At 31.5% G+C, this 20,523-nt stretch overlaps 1 protein-coding gene across 1 annotated transcript; it reads right to left on the reverse strand.

The window, feature by feature from the left end:
• On the reverse strand, nt 1–20,029 carry LOC124362715 (dynein assembly factor with WDR repeat domains 1-like). The gene is made up of 9 exons (XM_046817432.1): nt 19,690–20,029; nt 16,746–16,818; nt 10,248–10,451; nt 8,048–8,170; nt 4,532–4,716; nt 3,891–4,020; nt 1,344–1,503; nt 340–477; nt 1–247 (listed from the first exon to the last, which is right to left on the reverse strand). The coding sequence occupies exons 1-9, from the start codon at nt 19,727–19,729 to the stop codon at nt 23–25; spliced, it is 1,278 nt and encodes a 425-aa protein (XP_046673388.1). The 5' UTR covers nt 19,730–20,029; the 3' UTR covers nt 1–22.
• Nucleotides 20,030–20,523: the final 494 nt, after the last annotated feature.

A 20,523-nucleotide genomic window follows, 5' to 3' on the forward strand; every position in this document is an offset into this window, starting at 1 on the left:
TTTTTTTTCATTCTTAACTGCTTTATTCATCAATCTTCTTCACAATTGAGTTGTGCCATATACGACAAGTGTTATCTTTGGAAGCTGTAATAATAGTGTCTCCATAATAACTGAATGCACAAGAGAACACATCATCTGAATGGCCCTCTAGAATTTGTAGACATTTCCCAGAGTCAGGATCCCAGAGGCGAGCAGTGTGGTCTTGGGAGGCAGTCAACACAATGCTACCCGCGGGATTGAAACAAACCTGCAATCAAATATTGATATATTGCTGCATAATACTGATGGAAATCACTATCACAAGAGAATAATAAATTTAAATTAATATGTATTACAAACCTTTGAAACTTCTTGAGTATGTCCTGAAAGAGTGGATATCAACTTGCAGTTGTTCTGTAGATCCCACAAACAAACTGTTGAGTCGCTGCTAGCTGTAGCTAACCGCCATCCTCTAAGATCCAAAGTTACATCCAACACCTGCAATTTTATTAATCAGTTTTTATTTTGGTTTCACCATTAATCTTCATCATCATGGTGATGATGAAACATTACTATTAAAGATGACTACTAAACTATACAGGATGTTTAACACTTAAACTCCCAAGAGACACATTGTCCAGTCTTGAAGTGAGCAACATCTTCAGCTTGTGTACGTTCTGGGAGTGAATGCGTATTCATATCTGGAAACACCTTAATATTTTTTAAACCATAGCAGATGGAATCTTTAAACTTGGCACAATGTTATACGGCTATTTTAGCTACTTTTTTATGCGATGATCATCACACGCCTACATTGGGGGTACAGCTCATGGGGTAGGGATATGAAAATCCTGATTTCAAGCCTAAGTCAGTATGCATATCATAGATCTGTATTATTAGAACAAAATGGAGCAAACCTCACGCCACAAGCTTTATTCATTACAAAATGGTGGCTGTTGAAATATGATCAGTATCAGTGAAACTTTAAACAGCTGCCATTTTGTATATGCATTCAAATTGCTCTAATTACTGATAATTTTGATTGAATGAATTTTCGTCCAACTAACTGTAATGATATGTTTGAAATTGAAAACTGTTCTCTTGTTTACCGAAGCAAAAAGCCTTTGATTTTTGGTTTAAATGCTAAATGGAAAAGCACATTATTCTCATGTTTAAGCTGCTAGGAGCACGTTGAACAAAGAGATATGATATTGTATTCACTAGTAATAAGGAATAAAAGTTATAGAAAATTAGATGAAAGGCCAGTTCTAAGTAGTGCCTATGACGTAACATGAGTTTGCCTGTTAAGAACATAAAAAAGTAGAACATAGTTTAAGTGACAATGAATGAAAATAAACTCTTACCTCATCATTGTGGCCTTCAATTCTATAGAGACAAGTTAATGTCCTCATATCCCAAGCTCGAGCGGTCTTGTCCAGTGAACCGCTCACAACCAAATTTCCATCTTGACTGAACATACAGCTGCTGATCTCAGCATCATGGCCTGTCAGTACTCCCAGCTGACTGAAACAGAATATTTCATTACTAAGGGCCTGCTGTACTGGTGGCCATCTTGAAGAACAAATTTTAAATCTTATGTACTTTTACGATCTTATTTTTAGTTGTAGAATAATGAAAATGTCTCATTTATAGATTTAATTAATACACATCCGAACGTATATTACATTTTGTGATATTTTATTAGTTATTCAGAAAAAAATTCAAAATGTACTTTATTATTGAAATACTGAAAAAGAATATACTTTCCGGAAAAAATTCAAAGCATTTGGATGCATATTAATTATATGTTAAAAATAAGACACCCCCCATAATGCTGTGATGAAAAATGTGCATTTAGAAGTCCATGAGGTTTGACATTGTTCTTATGGAAGAAGACTCAAAGTCTTTTAATGCTCTTAAGTAATGCATCTGCATATCATTATACACATATGTTTTATCTAGTAAAGATAGCATTAGTCTTATCTCAAATTCGAGCTGTTCCATTATCACCCAATCAGAGAAATATTAATTTACTTTCATAATATACTAGCAATAGGTATTACAGTACCTTTTTAAGTAAATATTAGAATTTATACTTACCATATTCATCACTACAGGTACAATACCAATACAAAGTTTTTCTAATCGCTGATAATTTTATTTGAAAATATGTTTATTAATACAGTATAAGGACATATAGTATTTCTCAACTGTGTTGATTTCTCAATGCAGAGGAGAGGATTTCTCCAATTAATGAATAAATATTTACAGTCCAGCATGTTTATACAACGGATGTAATTTATACTTTAAATACAGTGGAGTTTCGAGGAAAGCATGTATGTTATCAGGAAATTAATAAAAGCAAGGGTTCTTATGTAGAGTAAATACTGCCAATATTCACTACAAGATGATCCTTACAGTTGAATGAAAACCTCTAATAATGTAAGGGCTCAATTTTGTTGTACTTTGCTTACCCTTTTTGCAAGAGTTCCATAATCACTTCTTCTTTGAATTACCTTTGTCAACTTCAATTCAATCACCTTAACAGTAAATTACACTGTTAGATATTTTCTCAAAGTTTCCACTGTTAGATATTTTTTCAAAGTTTTGTTTGCCTTTAGACACTCAGTAAAGTATATAAAAAGGAATGGGAAGCAGGTGTTATTGTGTATTTGTACATGCTTCTGCATCACTACAATCCATATTCAGTAGTTTTCTAATACTGTGTTACAATAGACTTGAAATCTTGCATGAAGCTTCATTTCTATTTAGGCAACATCGAGTTTGTTTATGGTGCATGTCACTTCATCATGTTTGGCTGAGTTTTAATGAACACTTTTTCATTTGTCATGGGTACCATGAATGCCACAAGAAAATCAAAGAATAAATATATTTATAAACAAATTGAGTACAGTCATACAATTTTAAAATTTAGCTTGTGACTTTTAAAATTTAGCTTAGTAAAAGATGTATTGTAGTCTAACTATCCGTAAGATATCTTGAAAACAATTTCATCTGTAGACTTTAAATTCTGCATGAAGCTTCATTTATACATAGAGACAAGAATGAGTTATATGATGGTGCATGTCCATCAGTGGAGTTTGGCTGAGTATCATTGAAGCCTATACCTCTCAGTAGACTGGCACAATTTCTTTTTTGTCTGCTGGGAGCATAGGCGGTTTTAGACAAAAATTTCTGGGGGGAGCTAATTTAGTATGCCTGGGGGTATGGAATCAAATTTTTATAACCAGGCACCTAGAAATCAGGTGAATTATATTATTCAAAAGCTTGACTAATATAGGCTTGTTTTTTAATAACAGGATTTACAATTTCTCTACCTAAACATTTATATTTGTCAATTAAGTTATACACATTGAAAAATAAAAACAATTTAGCAATTTAATGGTATTACTCTTAAATTTAAAGGTGGAAAGAGGAGACACAAATGAGAACTTAAGAACAAATATTTATTTAACAAAACACAAAATAGTTACTTAACAAAACTTTTACATTTTGAATTAAATTATTTTCTATTTTCATGAATTCCATGTGAAATATTAAGAGTAAAAAATTAAAACAAAGTGTCTATGTCAAGTGCAATTTTCTCTGCTTCATAGTGAGCCACCACTTGCTGGGAGGATGTAAAAATTCCTTTTCTGTAAGATTTTTTTTCTGAAGGATATCTCAAAAATGAAATGAACTCTATATTTGAAATGTTGCGTGCAAACCCTAGTGAATCCTGTTACACAATACATAGTGTGGCATACTCCTATATTTTAATGTAGGAGATTCTGAACATTAAAAGTTATCTACGTTTGAAGGAGATTTAAAATCTTTTGTTTTATTGGGAAGTTTGATATATCAGAATGCATTCTACGGAAACTCCACTATAATGAACCGATTACAATTACCTATTTGTCCTAGTATCCCACAAGGCAACAGTGTGATCGAAAGATCCTGTCAGCAGATGAGTGCCGTAAGTGTTGTACTGAAGACTTATTATTTCCCCAGTGTGGCCGTGTAACACAGCAACTTCCTGTCCTGCAACACCTCAATTTGTTTACTGTTGTAGAACATTTTTAGGCATCATCGAAAAACCAATATTAAACTAAGAAAATTAGATATAATAGATACTATCTGGAAAATAACACATCCAATCCTTTATATTCATCTATTTTATCAATCATTTGAGAACTCTAGCTTTAAACGTTGAATCTTAAAACTGTTGGATAAAACCAAGAAATATCTTATTTTGACTTTAAGAATGGACTGAAAATTTATACACATGGTTTAAACACACTGTATACAGTAATTATACACATTTTGTCTAAACCATGTGTATACATTTCAAGTCCATTCTAATAGTCAAAATAATACAATTCTTATTTTAAATTATTTTTGGACCTGTATCAATGTAAAAATATGTTTATAAAACATTCACCTCTATTTGTATAGTGTACTCCATGGTTTATTATTTCATAATTTCAAATAAACATTATCTTTAGACGTACAGTTACATTTTATAGTTAGTATAGTTACACATGGTGAGAACCTGTAGCAGAGTTGTGGAGTCTAGCTGTGGCGTCCATGGAGGCAGTGGCAATCAGCTGCTTCTGGGGATCAAACTGCACTGCCACCACTTCGCCTGAGTGTCCTGAGAAAGTTTGTTTGCATTCTCCTGTTTCGTATGACCACAGACGTGCAGTCTTGTCAAATGATCCCGTAAGGATTTTATCTCTGTAATATTTAAATGAAAAATATTAAGAACTCTTAAAATAAAAATTATAATTTTACTGTCCACAATTAATGTAATGCAAGTTATTACACTATCATAGTGATTACAAACATCAAAAGTAGAACTTACGAGTACAGTTCACAATTCTATTTGAGAGTAGATTTTAGAGTTTCATTAAAGAAATTCCTGAGCAAGCATCCATCTTCTCTAACCTTCAATGTAACATAGCCTTTTCAAGTTGACGAAGTTTCCTTTAAATGTTGCCATATAATTTGATAATGGAAAATTGATTTTGGCTTAGTGCTTTATTTAATTCAGCCACTATGTTTAGTCTTTTCCTCTATAACTAATTAGTAGTTTTTATTTATTGGCTGAGAGTTAGAGAAGTCTGTCATTCAAGGGGCTGGAAAGTTTCTGTCCTTTCTGTATGTTTGCAGGACATGTCATTAAAAAAATGTATTATAAACTTAAAATTTTACAAGATGAATGTCCATTTCTAAATGAGCAAAATTGAGTTTTATTATTGTGTATATCCATTCACCGGATTGACTGAATGTCAGCAAAGTTTTAATCGCCAGGGGATATCTGGAGAACTGATCTATATATTTGAAATTTTGGATGAATCTTAATTTATACAAGGATAAGACAAGTTTAATGATGATGCATGTTCCTCCAGTGAATGCCCTCAATTCCCTTACATGCCTATTACATGTCTACCATACTCCTCCTCCCTTATCTAGTATTGTAATTAGAATCATAATATTTTGATCTAGCTTATTATGTCTAATGAATTGCTAAATATTTTTATTTGAATATGTCGATTGCAAACATTCAACAAGGCAGACACTTTTATTTCCATTACAACCAGTAAGTTACAGTCAGTATTGAAATTCATCAGTCTGTCTTTACCTAAAACTGGATTGTTTATGTAAAATCATGTCTGCATTGTTTGTTGACTCTTAATAAATTAATAACTCTTTATAAGAAGCTATTTATCTTATTTTTGTAATAACAAGGCTACTCCCATAACTTATCCACTACAAACATTCCTTATTTTCAGTCACTATTGTAGTGCATTCCAAGTCCATTTGAAGGGGTGGGGGTGACTGGGGCAAACTGCTCCAACCTCCTTAGTTGTGTACACTGAGGGCAGAGGCACAGCAGTTTTAGGTTAAAGCCAAAAGCGTGATATTAAACTTCACTGTTGATGAGCTTACGGGTGTGAAAACAGACACGGGCTGTGATATTTTAAATAATAGACACACATTCTTTGGTTGAGATTACTGTAGGAATGTAACTTTTTATATTTAAGTTGGAGAGGAGCCATCAAGGCTACGCTTGCCCCGGACACCACCAACCCTAAGAACGGCCCTGGTGCATCCATCGGTGTATCAGCATAACACTATATATTATAAAAGTCAGTCTGTAACATATTTCCAACAAAAAATTAATAAAAACATTCGCAAGACAATGTTAAAAGAATTAGTTAAATAGTCAATTAATATTTTTCTAAAACAGCTTAAGGGGAGTTGAACGGTCCATAAGGCCCAATGTTAAAATAAGGTAACTTTATGTACCTTTTTCTCAGAACTCATAACAGTTAGGAAGTTGAAATTTTTACACAAGGTGTAGGATATAATATTGTATTTATACCTCTAAAATCTTTGTAAAATAATTGATACAACTAAAGAAAAAAAAATTGTTATATTTGTGTCATTTTTTATTTTTATATTTTAAGATAAAATATTTTTCTAAATATTTATTTATTGATGAAATTTGATAAAAATAGAGCTACATACTTCTAACAGGCGACTTTATAACCAGTAAAAATGTCATGTGTGTAGCATTTATAGTTTCTGAGAAAAAGGTACATATATATTAAAAACCGGTAATTTTCAAAACAGCGGAAAACAAAAAATCCAAATAATTATAAGTTTATATTACCTTTAGAAGCCAGGACAGTAGCTACCATCCATTTCTTCTTCCTCACCTAATAACTGTCTCCTTTTCTTTATTCTTGCTTCCTTAGTCATTGACTCTGCTTTCAGATCTGCCTACCTCATCCTGACTTCATCGAGGCTCTTCAATGTGCTTACGGTGTATTTGCCACAGTCTTTTATTCCTAACTCCTTTAAAACCTTGATCCTTCCAATGTTACCTTCATTGAATGTTAGAACAGCATCATGAACACCTAATACAAGAGTCTCTCTTCCAACAAACACATTTTTTGGGATTCGGTTTCACACTACATTGTTGAAAGATTCGTTCACGTTCTGGGTTTTACCGTGAAGACATTTTTTTAGTAGATCTAATCTTGACAAATCTCTGTATGTAGGTTTTATTGCTGTCAATTACAGCTTGAGGTAGAGAATGTTTGTGATTGTAGGTAATTTCTTCTTCATTTACTTCTGCTAACCTGTATTTGCACCAGGTGTTAGGAGGCGGAGCGCAAAGTTGATGCGAAATTTGTTATGTAGTCTTATATTTGAAAAATCATAGAAGCTCAACGGAAAGCCATTTTTATGTAGGGATTGCAGTAAATTGTTCAGAAAGAATCAAATAATAAAAATAAAAAATAAAAGCGAAAAAAACATTTTTTTACCGATTTTTGCGTTCAACTCCCCTTAAAAAGTGGCTATTGTCAATGAAGGATATTGAAGAAGTACTTTTTAAAATTAATGTTTAAAATGAGATTGTTCCTTTCCTTGTAATCTGTTTCCAATAATGATAATAATACATCATTTAATTTATGTTCTAGTTGTGTTCATTATGTTCTCCGTGTTTATTTGTTTAATTTTTTACATTTAGGCTTAGTTGTTTATTTTATGTATAGTTTAAGATTTTTGTATAAATTTAGTAGTGTTTTTCACGAACTTCATGCGGAGTAAAAATAAATAAGTTTTACGAAAAATATTACTGTACTGTTTGTAAAGCTGCTAGTTTTCTGTTAATTTTATGATAATTATTACTCCAAACAGGCTTTGCCTTGGAGTTTTTTTCTCTTTATTTCTCATAGTGATATATAGTGTAATAGTAGTTGTAGTTGCATATGTATGTATTGTTTATGTGTAAGTAAATGTAATGTTTTTTTTGGTTAGTCTGTACAATTTTATAAAAATTGTATCTTTAATTTTTATTTGTGAGAAATAAAGTTTCTTTCTTTCTTCTTTCTTTTAGTTTCATCAAAGTTCTCCAATTAAGCAAACCAAATAAAATACCATAATTGTTTTTTTTTTGAAAGAAAATAAATAAATTGAGACATACTCAACACATTTTTCTCTTATAGTTCTATGATTATTAAATTCAAGTTAAAAGTAAGTAATTATTTCTGACCCATTTGGATTATTGAACGCAACAGCATACACAACGTTCTTGTGGCCTTGAAGAGTAAAGACTTCCTCACCCGTTTCAATATCCCAAACTTTGCAGGTCCTGTCATAGCTTCCAGTCAAACATCTGAAGAAATATTATAACAATTAATTAGTGCATAATAAATAGGGAAAAGGGGGGTCTAGAAAAGTATTTTGTCATCTAAAATAATATAAGCTATTAAAAAATATTTATAACATAACTAAACCTAATACTAAATTTGTGTATATTTGCTTTGATTATAAGGAAACTTTTAATTTTACAATGCGTGTTGTATTAATCAGGCACAATGAAAGTGCACATTGGTAACAACAAATGTCTTGTTACCATATCAGTACAAAAATAGATGGTAAGCAGGTCTAGTTTACCACAGACGGTGGTTGGTTGGGACTCCCTTAATGTTAAAAAGCCAAAACATGAGGTTCTATTATCTCCCTTGGTCTCTGCTACATGCTCTAACTGGAAGAGGCTGGAACAGCCAAGGTGATAAGACTTACATGGTGCCTATTGTCTCCCTTCATGGGATCTTGACAGGAAGTGGCTTCAACCCCAAACCTTACCCATCTTAAATATCCTGTCACTCTAGAAACAACACAAAATGTCCTATAAGAACTAAGTGCAATGAGGTTTCCACTCATTTTCTTGACCTGAGTGAACAAAACTCTGACTTCTTGTATATTTGACTTTGATTATAACAACACTTCTTCATATTATAATGTGTTTTATACTGAAAGTCACTAGACACCATATTTGGAATTTGAAGACGATGATCAAAAACAAACAAAATCGTTTTGACCATTTTTGTTGCATATGTTTTTGTTTGTGTCAAACATGTTACACCATTTTTTCCCAGACAGCTTGTTCATTGTGTTTTCACCATAAAAAAAGTTTGATTTCCTTACACACTCAGATGGCTGAACAAAGTTTGTGCACAAATTGACAAAATCTGAATGGCGTTGTGAATTTTACGTGGTATGGTGTTCTCGTGGCAAGTGAAATACTGCACTGCCAGTGAGGAAAACTTGACGGCAAGAAGTAGCTATATACTAAGACATTAAGATAAGAGAGTTAACTAAGCAGTCAAGTAAGTAAGAGAGTTAAGTAAGCATAAATTCACTATCCAAATCTGCACCAGGCAGCATGTAAGTTAAACGTTCCTTATTTTTCAAACAATCCTCTTTTGAGATTGGTTGCCTGTGTAATATGTGTGCATTGTGTTTTCGTACACATTTTACACTAAAACATTGTATAATAAATTACTAAAATTCAGAGTTGTAGGATTGGTTTTTGGTTGTGGTATTATTTTAAATTTCAGAGATAGAGCCCCTTAGGATATCTTCAATGGACAACTTTTTGTTCATGTACAAGAAAAAAACCGTTAAAGATAAGAATATGAATTTTGACAGTATATTATTTATGACTTATGGAAATATATTTTTTATTGAAATACATTTATTACTTTATCTTCAGTAATCACTATATTAAATTTGTACAATTCTTTGCGGAATGATTAGAAAATTGTGTCTTCATTTTTCCTGTCTTCAAGAAAGTTATCTTAATAGGCTAGTGTTATGAAACCATGGATGCACATTAATATTATATCCGTTCTCTGAGAGTCGGTACATGAATAGAGCTGCAGTGAAGGTGTTAAACTATACTTTGCAATACCATCACCATAATGGAATGTGATAAAAATGAATGCAGTAATGTGGTAAAACAGACTTATGCAGTTTGCTAATATGGTGTGTTACAATTTGTAAATGTTAAATCTTATTTCTGATGACATTTCAATAACATTTATAGAATATTATTTTACAGTTGTTGGACAGTGTAAATTATAGCCACCAAAATCTAGGATAACATCTATAAATAATCAAGTTATTTTTATAGGAAATAGATCTATTATAAAGGCCAAGCAATATGTATAAAAAGCATTATTACATTATATTAACACTTTGGCAGGCCTTACAGTACAAAATTGATTTAAGAAGTAACAAATTGGAATTGGATTTGGTAAGCGAATTATTACACTTACCGTAGTTCTAAACATGACAGATGTTTTCACATTTTTACAGATATTTTTTGTGTATATAGGTAAAAGTAATTTGCTCCTCTTATTTCTAAAGCAGATTACATTTAATAATTATTATTTATACTTTCTTACTTTTTTCCAAACTTATCAAACGCCACATTCGTCAACGGTAATAGATGCGTTTTCAATGTTTTGTGACGGTAAAAATTGTGAATGGTGGTACTGAATATTTTTTTCTGCAGACGTCTCAGAGAATCAACTAGCTGGTGATGGACATTCGGAGTTATTAGAGGCTCTCCTTTAGCAACAGCAAACGCCAGCTCTTCGATATCAGTACTGTCGACAGAAATACAAAATTAGTGTATTCCTTTATAAACTGTAAATATTTTCTAGTAAATCTGTAAATCCTTGTCTGACGTCAAATACTGAATTTTTAACTTAACTATAAAACACGTTAAAAATAGGACAGGGTTAATGTGTTTCCCACAAATGGCTTTTTTATTTTCATCCAATTCTCACATATGAAATGGATTAATATATACAATCATCTGGCACAGTAACTATTTTAAATTATTATCTCTGGTGGTTGTAATGGAGATTAAGTGATACCTGATTAAAACTGTGCAAGAATTATTAATTTTTTATTTGACCTTATTTCATTTTCTAAGTTCTAAAGATTTTAATTGATGTAATCTCTTTGAGTAATGATTTTTTTCTTAAATGCAGTCATAAATGTCAAAAATGGTGTGTGTGTGTGTGTGTGTGTGTGTGTGTGTGTGTGTGTCTGTGTGTAACAATGTAAATATATATAAAAGTTTTATAAAGTGGAAAGATTAGTTTATGTACAACTAAACCTAATATCGTTGTGTCAGGATGTGGATGGTAAAAAGTAAACAATAATATTACCTTGCCAAAATAGTGCATTTTGCAAATCAGACTTTTGTCTTTGACCTTTTTGGGATCCGAAAGCTCGTAGAGCTTGCAAATGTAATGCAAATTTCCAAGTTCCATGGCTACTTCGCCATGCTGATGAGTTCCGAAAATAGAACGAAAACAGGATCAAACGCAAACTGGGTCATAAATCAATTCCCCATTTTGCAAGACACTTTGTCCAGGCGACAAGGCTTCGTCACAGAGATCGGTTACCCTTTTGGGATCCGTTACTCCGTGACGGCCAAAACGCTTTTGGATTGTGTGTCAATGCAAACTTATTCTTTCAGCTAATGCTCTTGACATATTTGTGGATTTTCTGTTTCGACTTTGATTCGTCTCTTCAGCTAAGGAGTTCGTGCGTAGAAGCAGCAGATTTTCACTGCAACACACACACCTTAGGACAGGATGTGGATGGTAAAAAGTATGCAATAACATTACCTTGCCAAAATACCGCATTTTGCAAATCAGACTTTTGTCTTTGAGATCCGAAAGCTCGTAGAGCCCTGTCACCCTTTTGGGATTTGACTTTTGTCTTTGATAAACCTAATAAATTTTGTATAACTGTAAATAGTAAATAAACTGAGTCAAAAGGTTCCTCATTTTTCATTGCCAAGTAATACGTTTTTGTTATATTTTTAAGTGTAAGCAAAAGGGATTTTTTGGCTGAGTATTAATAAAGCCTATCACTCATGGGGCTGGAAAATGTTCATGTCTGACTGACTTCTGCATAATATCTCGAAAACTAACGAACATCTCATTGTGTTATGTTTTGCCTTTACCACTAATTAGTATAAAACCAATATGTATAGATAAGAGCTATATATTCTGACATTATTATTTATCCATCCCAATGCACTCTGGGCATATTTTCAAAAGGTTGACAAGGGAAATCACAAGAAGAGGCCTTGGATCTTACTTATTGCATCTAGGAGAATGAATTATCATCCTGGTTGTTTCAAAAAGCGCATCTTCAAAAGTTTCAATAAAGGTTTTAGAAATAGACTGTATATTGTAACAGTATAATAAATGACTAATTACTAGGGGAGAATAACAAAAATCTTGCATGGCTTTGCAAGCTAGATATATCTGCAGACAATTGTTTATAAGTCTTGAAAGCCTTTACACCAGAAAGGTAGTGTTAAATGCAGAGATGGAGTTATACACACAACACAATACCAAGATTTAGCTAATGATTATCCCTATGATTATGATAATGATTATGACTGATTATCCCTAAATCGTATGATCTGTCTGTACCAGAGGAATCCATCATTATAAAGAATTAAGATGGGAAATTAAAATTAACCTAAGTGATTGATCCAGTGTCCATTTTACCAACTTTGTTAGATCTTACAATGGAAAGACTGACAAAAATCTTTTTAACAATTTCTAATTATCAGAATGAAGACAAAATGAAAAAATAATAATATTTTTTATAAGTAGGACAATTTTACTACTATTCATTGATATTTCTTATTTCCATCTTAATTCCAAATAAAGTCCATTAAACAAAAACTTTTATTTTATTCCTACAGTAAGTATTTATCCAAATAATGTTTTAATTTTCTGAAGACAAAAAATGTTAAAGAATTTTTATATTATTTAGTAAGTTATTGTACAATTTGCAATTTGAATTGTGTGTTTTTCTTAAAATTATGTCAGTATCTTCCATTTTTGTACATGGTTAGTATTTTGACTAATTACTATCAGGCGACAATGATGATGAAACCTTTGGTTTCAAAAGGCCTCGTCCAAAAAATAAATAAATTGAAAAAGTATTTTATTCTTTACATTTAGTATTTATAAGTTTTTTTCAATTGCTCCAAGAGTCTTCAACAGTGTAAATAATAATAAATTTTAGTTTTGTATGCTATCTTAGATGTAAAGGCATGGTTTTGTAATTATTAATAAACATTTTGTAATCGTTCACTTAGACTATATTACATTATGTAACAGGTATTGTACAGTAGAAAATCTCTAATCCGCCCTCGGCTGGTGTGCCGTTCCAGTTAATCCGACCATGCTCGATCTCGTGAGCTGTACCGACTTGTTGAGGATTCACTGCCCTTCGCTCCCCATTGTTACGGTTGTTATTGCTTGCCCGCTTCAGAGCTGTGTCATCTTTTATGTTGTTTATGTTGATGTGCATGTTTTTGTACTTTCCTGTGTAGTTTTATAATTTGTTGGTTTTAACACATAGTGTAGAGTTGTCAGGAGGAAAACATAAACACATAACTGTTTCACTAATTGAAAAATTAGCAGTGCTACAAAGACTGGACAAAGGAGAATTGCTCCAAAAAATTACAAAGGAACTCAATGTAGGTGTTTCCACATTTAAGAATTGCAGGAAAAATAGGAAAGACATTGTTATATACAATTATGATTGATCGTGAAAATGCTCTTAAGAATCGCAAACACACTAAAAAAAACTTAGACTTGAGCAGCTTGACAACGCATTGTGGATGTGGTTCTGTCAATAAAGAAGTAACGGAACCCCAATATCTGGACCAATTTTAAAAGAAAAGGCAATGATTTTTCACAAAAAAAGGAAGCCGGAAGTGAGTTCGCAGCTAGTGAGGGCTGGATTGATCGCTGGAAAGCCCATTATGGAGTCTGGTATGTTTCAATTTCTGTTGAAAAACTATCTGCTTGACTGCTAAGGAGTTTTCTGTGAAGTTCCAAGAAATTGTCGAAGAAAATGAAATGTTACCTTAACAAGTTTATAATATCGATGAGACAGAACTAAACTTTAAAATGTTACCAACGAAAACGCTAGCAGCTTAAAATGTATCCGTGGCAGGAACAAAATTTATGAAAGATAGGATAACAGTCACTCTTTGTAGTATCGCAGATGGTATATACACGCTTCCCTTGTTCATTATTGGCAAATCCAAGAAGCCTAGGGCGTTCAAAATCATATAAAGCTAATATTTCTTGCTGGTTTATTATTGCAGTAAAAAATCTGCTTGGATGGACTGCAATCTCTTCAATCTTGGTTTTTCAAAGAGTTTGTCCCATTGGTCGATAAATACTTGAAACAAGAAAAGCTGTCTGTTCGTGCTCTACTGCTGTTGGATAACGCACCGTCATATCCATATGAAAAAGATATAGTGAAAGGGGACATAAAAGCACTCTTTCTCCCTCCAAAAGTAACATCACTCATTCAACCAATAGATCGGGGAGTTATGAATGGTTAAAAAGGTGATATTGCAAAGTACATCAGCTCAATATTAGAAAAATCTGAAGAGGGTTGCAACATATTTGAGGCTATAAAATCCCTGAACATCAAATACTATGCTATCTACACAATCACTGCGTTATGGGATGAAGTGAAACCTGACAAAAATAACCAGTCTGAAGACGAGCAAAACAATGACATACAGGAAATCGTTAAAGATCCACAAACTCTAGGGCCAAACGTTCCTGCTAATGAAGTTTAAAAGTGGATAACCGAATGTGACAGACTGTGAATCCTTTAAACAACTCAATAATGATCAGACTGTATCCGCTGTTATAGAGAACAATGATGAGGAAACTATGAATGAGGACTTGGATGGTGAAGAAGACAAACTCCCTACCCGGATTTCACTCACCGATGCCAAGCACGCTTTTGACATCACACTTTAGTACATAGAGAAGAACCCAACCTCAACTCCAATGAACATTTTGTACACAAGAAATGGAGGGACACTGTAGTTAAGTCTAGAATTTCATCTGCTAAACAAAACTCTATAACTGACTTTTTTAAAAGTAATTTGTTTGTTTTTTCACTGTAAAACAATGGGTATACACATTTTTAAGTCCATATAACACTGTGTGTCTTATTGCACTGTAAAACGGTTTCTTTATATGATAGTACTGTACTGTATGTACTAATAAAATAATAATAATAACTATTTAATATGATACATATACTGTATAATAGTAAAATGTAATACATATTGGGTATTTTTGGATAATCCAACCTTTTTTGCGTTCCGACCACACTCCCAGTCCCGAAAGTGACAGATTAGAGTTCTACTGAACATAAGTGCATGAACAAGAGGAGGTACTCTCGTTAAAAAATATTTTTCAAAACCTGTAAAATATTCTACTGCATTATAAGGCACTCTACTAAATCCTCTAGTGTACCTCAGATGTATACGATTTAGAAATTATAATAATACTAAATTGTATATTACATATACTAAATTGTATATGTTTAAGTAATACTAGTCCCTCCGATATATAAATTAAACAATGTTTATTATTGATGATAGATGATTTGAAAGGATAATAGGATTTGTACATTTGCCATTGTTGGCTTGAATATTATAAACATTAAATTAGGTAGAAATATAATGTTCTATTTTTGTAATAATACCAATGGCAAATGTTTGAAACCTCTTTATCCTGTTGATATAATTTAATGTAGTTTCTGCAACTTTCTTTTATTCAGTGAGGAACAGTCTAATAATGTCTTTTAAGATAGAGTATGATAAAATTTTATTCTTATGATTTCACATCTGCAAATATAACTACATAAGCAATGTTTACAAATTGTAGGTAATTAATGTTAGATGAATTATACAGATGAGAAATAATTGTAAAGTAATGAAAATTCTCAAACATGTTTTTGTTTAAACTTTGTGAACATGAATTTTATGTTAAATTGAACTTTTTCCTGAAATAGTTCATGTGATAATACACTATGGAGGTGATTGAATTAAATTAATGTGATTAAGCCTATTTTTGATCATTAAAATTTCAAATAAGGGGGGCCGTGATTAAACACTTTCGGTTGCTATTGGTATCTATAAACTGAGCAGTGGCGCACTCACATGCATACTTGTCTACAGCAAGAGTCAGAGTTTACAGCATTAGAATGTAAATCAATTCCTAACGGAAATTAAGTTAGTAGCATAATATTACAAACAGAACTGTCTGACTTTGTTATATAGAAAGGTTTACAAAATAACAACATAAATTTATTTGTTAAAACATAAACCGCATGTCTATAGAAATATCGCTAAGGCTGACAACACAATCTGGTTTCTAGCAGCAGTCACCTATTTCTTGATTACTGAAGATATTACTATGTTTCTGAAGTAACATAGGTTTATATCAATAATGACTGGGTTTCTAAAAATATTAAATTCTTATAATGAACTTCGGATAACTACTGTACTGTAATCGTTTTCTTGGAAAATTGAACATGGTTTCTTATTTTGTATAACATACTCCATCGCTCTTGCATTGGAAATATTAATTATTTTAAATTTGTTTGCTTCCATCCACTGTTGTGTTTTTTAAAATTCTATATCATTGTAAATAAATAATTTTAAGCTTTAGTTCAGTGCCAGTTATAAAATTATATTAAAATAGACATATCACCATTAGGCAGTGTTTTAATTGTTTAGAGTATTTTATAAGTCATTAATAAAAATAAGCAAAGAACTGATTGGATCTTTCATTACATTACACTATTTCTATTCTAGATCATTTTATTCTAGATTTTTTTAATGTGAATTTTATATTTAAATACTATTTTTTTACTAGCACACTTTTAATAATATTGTTTTAACTATCATCTATTGTTGACGAGTTATTTTTTTATTTGCTGCTATATTAATTTGACCTATTTAATATGATACTTTAATTTATGATAACATGATAATTTAATATGATACTTCTATAACAGTTTTATATGAAACTTACCTGCCTGTTAAATCAAATAAATCTATTTCTTTAGTCTTGGTGCATCCTCCTTGAGTGTATTCAAGTCCTATTCCTGTAAAAAGAGTATACCTAATCATACAATATAATCTATTGAATATTGTAATAAGCATTTGAAACTGATAGTGAGTTAAGTAAATCAACTGAAAATATAGATGAGGTTAGGTAAGTTCTCCTGTCATGGACTTCTTCCAAATAGTTGTCTACATCTTTAAAATTATAAAGTTAAAAAGAATTATCTTAAACCATCTCTCCAACTATGAATAACTTCTCTTTCTATGTGCATATTTGATTATTGGTTCAACAGTAACTTCAACATTATTATTAAGCTATGGTTAAGTTAATAAACAAATTTTAAGCAATATTTGATGCCATCTTTTTTATATTTTTTTATATGGTAATAGACAAAGAAGTTATAAAAAATGCTACATTTCAAGGATTGGAATCTATGTATTCCTTACTCAGGCGTCAACAAGTCTCAAAACATTGTTATTACTATTTTAATAATAATTTAATAACTAACCATTTGATTTGCTTATTTTCTGTTATAACATAAACAAACTTTTATTTACTGCTAAAAAACATATACAAATCAAGTATAAATTAGAGTAAGAAGAACAACACTCAAGCAGTTTAACAAGCTTTTGCAAATGAGTCACAATAAGTCTGCCAACACAGGAAAAAATAAATAGCCAGAGTTCTGGCATTAAGTAAAATTATTGTGAATTAGAAAAGTAAGTATATATGATATTTCAATTGTTATAAAACTTAGATAGTTAGAAAATTTTAGTTGGATGAATAATAAATATTTTTTTTAATCTTTTGCACAATATTGAAAAATGGAACAAAACTTTTTACACAACTTTAAAAACTGTACTTAAATATTCTTTATTCTTTATTTACATATTCATAGATAATAAATGACTGGGCCCACATAATTGTGCATCACATTTTAAATTTTATTCATGGCATTGCCTTCGGAATAAGTAGAATAGAATATAGGTTATGTATCTTAATTCTGTCTTCATATCTTTTTACTTTTATCAACGATTTATACCTCGAGTAATAAAAACGAGTTAATAAAAAAAGAACTGAAGATGGATTTAAAGTATGTAACCTTTTTGCATTTAAAAACTACTCTTTGGAGAAGTCAAGAACTCCTGGAAGACTCTACCATACCATAATAATTCAGCTGAAATCTACAGGGTGGCGCATGTGTCAGTTTCCCCATAAATTGGGATATTTTGTTTCGATAGGTTGGTAACAATATTAAGTTGGCAGCAACACGGAGTAAATTCATTGTTGTCTGTTCCAGTGGCTAGTGTAAAGTGACGCTCTTTGCATCTATTATTTGTTTGTGTATGTTTTAAAATGTTTACAGCCCAACGAGTTTACATCACACACTGACACTTACACTTAGTGTGTGATGTTTCAGTTTTAGTGGAATCATAATAAAAATACTGCTGTAATAATTAAAGAATTTAGTGGTTAATATACAGGTGTCACGATACCCACTCAACAGTATATGCGGAAGTTAAATAAAAAATTTGAATACACAGGAATCGTTTTAAATGCCCCGAAGTGTGGTCGTCCACGATCAATTTGCAACGAAGATAACCTGCAGACAGTTGCTCAAGCTTTTGTAGCCAGTCCCAGTAAATTGACTCGTAAGGCATCTGCTGAACTAGAAATATCAAGAAGCGTGCAAAGAATGTTAAAGCAATTAGAATTTAAGCCACACCGTCCATCTTTACTCCAAACGCTTCACTAGGATGATTCCGACAGGCAATTGGAATTCTGTAAGACAATAATTGTCTGCTCAGAGGCTGATCCAAATTTCTTGTGATCAATTTTGTAGTGTGATGAGGCATATTTCAAACTAAATGGATGCGTTAATCAGCATAACTGCATGTACTGATCGGATATAAATCCTCATAACGTAATCGAAGCAGACCTCAATGTGCCTGGTGTTATGGTATGGGAAGGTATTTCGAGTACTGCATTGATTGGTCCTTATTTTCTTCAGGGAAATGTTAACTCAGAAAGTTGCTTACAGTTGGTGCAAGAAGTAGTAGTTCCCGAGTAGTTCAGAAACAATCCTGGTTTCAATATTCATTTGCTCATCTGGCAACAAGATAATGCCTCAGCACATTTGGGTATCCAAGTTCGAGATTGATCCAAATTCGTGGTACAATCAATGGGCCTGCGCGCTCGTCAGACCTGACCCTATGTGATTTTTCACTGTGGAGTAGTATTATAAAGGAGACTGTATGCTTAAAAACTGCAAAATCTTGACGAACTCAGAAACCTAATTAGAAATGCATTTTATCTGTTTAGTAACGATAAACCTTTATTGCTACAAATTTGTGATTCTGTTCTCAGTTGTTGTATGAAATGTATACAAAATCAAGGTAGACATTTTGAACAACTGCTATAACATTGTATGGTAATATGTAAGTAATTTCATGTAATGAATTTGTTTTCTTGCCTAAAAGTGTTTTATTCAATTAACCTATAACGCCTTTAAATTTCTCTTCTGGGGAAACTGACATGCGCCACCCTGTATTTTCTGTTTTCTTATTAAAATATTACTCAAATTATATTTTCTCATCCCTCTATAGAACATGAATATAAAACAAATTTTATAGCATAAATTCTCACACATTCATTCAAAATTGTGTTATCCATTCCTGACATTCTTATTTACGATAATGTGTAAATAATACAAAAATTGTAACTGATTAAATAAAACAACAGTTTAACTTGATCAGCAAGTTAATACTAATTACTTAAGATCTCAGTCCTAAATATTGGATTCAATTAAATGGTTAAAAATATAAAACATTTTCCAAATAAAAAATTGCCACTTCTAAAATACATATATTTTACTAACTTAAGATTAATTTTATAGAATGTATATGATTACCTGGAGGAAAATATCTTAGCATGATTCTTTTCAGTCGCATAATGGTAATATCATTTTTCACAATATTTTTGAAATTTCTTTTTGTAAATAAGTTGTTACAGACTGTAAAAAACCCACGAACAGTGTGCCACAGTACAAAAAATAAAAAACCATATTTAAATGTTGGCAATCATTTTGTAATTTCATTTTAGAACTTCTGTACTTTAAGAATTTGAAATACATCAAAATAAAACTACACTTTTAAATTTCGGTTAATTCAAAGAACTCTTAATAAGGGGTTTCTTTTACAACAACGTCATAATAACCTCATTAGATCAATATTGTCATACACTCAGCTGACTTCGACAAGGTTATTGATGTAACAGGAGAGCAGTTTCCTTGGAGACAAAATTCTCCAGATGTATCAAAAAATATTGAAAGCTTAAAGTTTCTTTTTAACTAAAATGTTATATCACACAGTATTATAATTTATAAATAAATGATTACTGCAATTTATTTCAAAAAATTGTTTTTTAACTAGGCACTAGAAAAGTTTGAATTACATATATTTTCAAATAAATACAAAAACTACTGACCAAGTTTTGTATAAGCACTGTACTTGCAATTATAAGCAACTGTCATAAATTTTTATTTTGTGTTTTTGGTTGCTCATGTAATGTTTCTTCTTTATTACTAACTTGATAAAATTCGTGGTCATATATAGAAAGTAAATTCTTTTATCACAGTGAATACAATTTATTTGTACACTTAAGGTGTTATTCATTTATGAGTAAATTACATTGGCAAACCATTAGAGCCACTATACTCGTATTTGTTATTACACCCTAATTTTAG

This window comes from Homalodisca vitripennis, chromosome 5 (genome assembly GCF_021130785.1).
Source record: "Homalodisca vitripennis isolate AUS2020 chromosome 5, UT_GWSS_2.1, whole genome shotgun sequence".
In the NCBI taxonomy this organism is placed as follows: domain Eukaryota; kingdom Metazoa; phylum Arthropoda; class Insecta; order Hemiptera; family Cicadellidae; genus Homalodisca; species Homalodisca vitripennis.

Coding starts and splice junctions, on each gene's coding strand:
- LOC124362715 (XM_046817432.1), bottom strand. CDS start 19,729: ATGCGACTGAAAAGAATCATGCTAAGATATTTTCCTCCAG. Junction 16,819..19,689: donor GCTAAGATATTTTCCTCCAG/GTAATCATATAC, acceptor CTCTTTTTACAG/GAATAGGACTTGAATACACT. Junction 478..1,343: donor TTGAAGGCCACAATGATGAG/GTAAGAGTTTAT, acceptor ATAAAATTGCAG/GTGTTGGATGTAACTTTGGA.